This window comes from Equus przewalskii, unplaced genomic scaffold, assembly GCF_037783145.1.
Source record: "Equus przewalskii isolate Varuska unplaced genomic scaffold, EquPr2 ChrUn-12, whole genome shotgun sequence".
NCBI lineage: Eukaryota > Metazoa > Chordata > Mammalia > Perissodactyla > Equidae > Equus > Equus przewalskii.
This window is the reverse complement of record NW_027228749.1, coordinates 957,021-959,717: the sequence shown is the minus strand read 5'-3', so window position 1 is coordinate 959,717 and position 2,697 is coordinate 957,021. Positions and strand designations below refer to the sequence as shown.

Sequence of the window (2,697 nt, the reverse complement as noted above, 5' to 3'; positions counted from 1 at the left end):
CCCCATGGTTTCTATTTATGGTCAACAATGAATCCTTATTCCTAGTGGAGTTCAAGGAATTACACACGTATTGCCTCATTTATTCTTTTAGTCCACTTGTGAAGTGAGAACAGGTATTACCATTAAACTCATTTTACAAATGAGGAAGCCAACGGAAACAAAATTCTTTTATGCCTCTTTTGTCCCCTAGTCGTAGTCTGCACAGAGGAAGCACTCAATAGATGCTGCTTACACGCTGACTGTGGCGGCAACTCAGAAAGGAGAGGCACCCCAAGAGTTAGCAGAGAGACTGACTCGGGGTTGCACTGTGGTCGCTCAGCTTTTGCCTTCTCCCTCCTCCAGGTGGGTGAGAAATGGGCGACTGGAGTTTCCTGGGGAACATCTTGGAGGAGGTGAATGAGCACTCCACGGTCATCGGCAGAGTCTGGCTCACTGTGCTTTTCATCTTCCGGATCCTCATCCTTGGCACGGCCGCAGAGTTTGTGTGGGGGGATGAGCAGTCCGACTTCGTGTGCAACACTCAGCAGCCTGGCTGCGAGAACGTCTGCTACGACGAGGCCTTCCCCATCTCGCACATCCGCCTGTGGGTGCTGCAGATCATCTTCGTCTCCACCCCGTCCCTGGTGTACGTGGGACACGCCGTGCACCACGTCCGCATGGAGGAGAAGCGGAAGGAGCGCGAAGCAGAGGAGTTGGGCCAGCAGCCCCCGGGCAACGGCGAGAGGGCGCCGCCTGCCGCAGACCAGTGCAGCATCAAGAAGGGCGGCGGCGGCAGCAAAGGCACCAAGAAGTTCCGGCTGGAGGGGACTCTGCTGAGGACCTACATCTGCCACATCGTCTTCAAGACCCTCTTCGAGGTGGGCTTCATAGTGGGCCACTACTTCCTGTACGGTTTCCGGATCCTGCCCCTCTATCGCTGCAGCCGGTGGCCCTGCCCCAACGTGGTAGACTGTTTCGTGTCACGGCCCACGGAGAAAACCATCTTCATTCTGTTCATGTTGTCTGTGGCCTCTGTGTCCCTCTTCCTCAATATTCTGGAGATAAGTCACCTGGGCTTGAAGAAAATCCGATCTGCCTTGAAGGAGCCGGCAGAGCAGCCGCTGGGGGAGGTTCCTGAGAAATCCCTCCACTCCATTGCTGTCTCCTCCATCCAGAAAGCCAAGGGCTACCAGCTCCTCGAAGAAGAGAAAATCGTGTCCCACTATTTCCCTCTGGCTGAGGTCGGGATGGTGGAGACCAGCCCACTTTCTGCCAAGCCTTTCAGTCAGTTCGAGGAGAAGATGGGCACAGGGCCCCTAGGGGACCTGTCCAGGGCTTACCAAGAGACACTGCCTTCCTATGCTCAGGTGGGAGCACAGGAGGTGGAGGGAGAGGGGGAGGAGCAGCCTGTGGAGGAGGCAGCGGAACCAGAGGCAGGAGAGAAGAGTCAGGAAGCAGAGAAAGTGAGCACAGAAGGGCAGGAGACCACGGCAGTGCTGGAGGGGGAGAAAGTGGAGACCCCGAAGGTGGGGAAGGAAGCTGAGAAAGAAGAGCTGCAGGCCGAGAAGGTATCAAAGCAGGAGCTGCCGGCTGAGAAGGCACCTTCTCTGTGTCCAGAGCTGAGCGGGGATGACACTCGACCCCTGAGCAGGCTGAGCAAAGCCAGCAGTCGGGCCAGGTCAGATGATCTAACCATATGAAGTGGTGCTAAAGAAAGAAAGAAAAGAAAACACCCAAGCTAACACAGCCCAAGATGAAACATAAAGATGCCAACATGATTTGAGTCTTCTGTCCCCCTTCACACACACCCCTACCCCCACCCCTGGTTGGACAGGCACTGCAGTGGAACAGTGCATGCTGGACAACTAGGAGGCTGCCTTTCCCATATATAAGGGCTATCAAGATAAACCCATTGTCCCATCAAAGTTCCCAGTCTCATATGACTGACTACCCTGCCCCTCTACCCCAACAGCTATGAGGAACTCAGCTTTCATCCCCATTTCTTCTCAGAAATCCTTCCAGTCAGAATTGCGGCTTCCTCATAGCTTTTTACCAGTCTTGTCTCAAGCTCACTAATTTAGCCAGACTTTATCACCCAGCACTTCCCTAGCCAACTCCATGTGACCCTATATCAGGGGTCCCAAACTCAGATGCCTAAAGGATGCAGGCAGGTGATTTAAATTGGTGAAGTGGGCCTGTTCTAATGCCGTGGAAGAGCCAGGACTATGAAAATTGGAAAGCGGAGGGCAGATGCTGCTCAGTTCCAGGCAGTGATTACTGGGCAGTGTTACTGGCCATCTGATTTTTCAAGAAAAGCAAGAAATCCAAACTTTTAAGTGAAATTTCCAACATTTTTAATGTTACCAATCAAATTTTAAATATGCCATGTGTGCAAGCCAAATTTAACCTGTGGGACACCAGTTTGCAAGGTCACTTACACTAGTGAGCCCAGCTTTCCTATGGAATTGGTCATATTGTTTATGGCCTCAACTTGTTTCTGTGGTTTCCAAACCTTATTTCACAATTTTGGGGTGTTTGGTTTAAATCATCAGTCCAAGGGATACTCAGAATTCTCACTGGCTATTCTTTTGGGTCACTGTAGCCCCTGGGTTCTGATGCAATTACATCCTTTATATTGGTGGGAATTCTGACCCTAGCAACATGAAGGAAGGAGAGCAAGACCCCATACCTCTCCCTAAACTGAAAAGGCTTTGAGGC

The 2,697-nt window shown here is 52.0% G+C and overlaps 1 protein-coding gene across 1 annotated transcript; it reads left to right on the top strand.

Annotated features, from left to right (window-relative positions):
- Positions 1-353: 353 nt before the first annotated feature.
- On the top strand, positions 354-1,681 carry GJA8 (gap junction protein alpha 8). Its single transcript, XM_008528211.2, has one exon. The coding sequence runs from the start codon at positions 354-356 to the stop codon at positions 1,677-1,679; it is 1,326 nt and encodes a 441-aa protein (XP_008526433.2). The 3' UTR covers positions 1,680-1,681.
- The last annotated feature ends 1,016 nt before the right edge of the window (positions 1,682-2,697 follow it).

Excerpts from the sequence above, each read along its gene's own strand:
- GJA8 (XM_008528211.2), top strand. The coding sequence starts at position 354 with ATGGGCGACTGGAGTTTCCTGGGGAACATCTTGGAGGAGGTGAATGAG.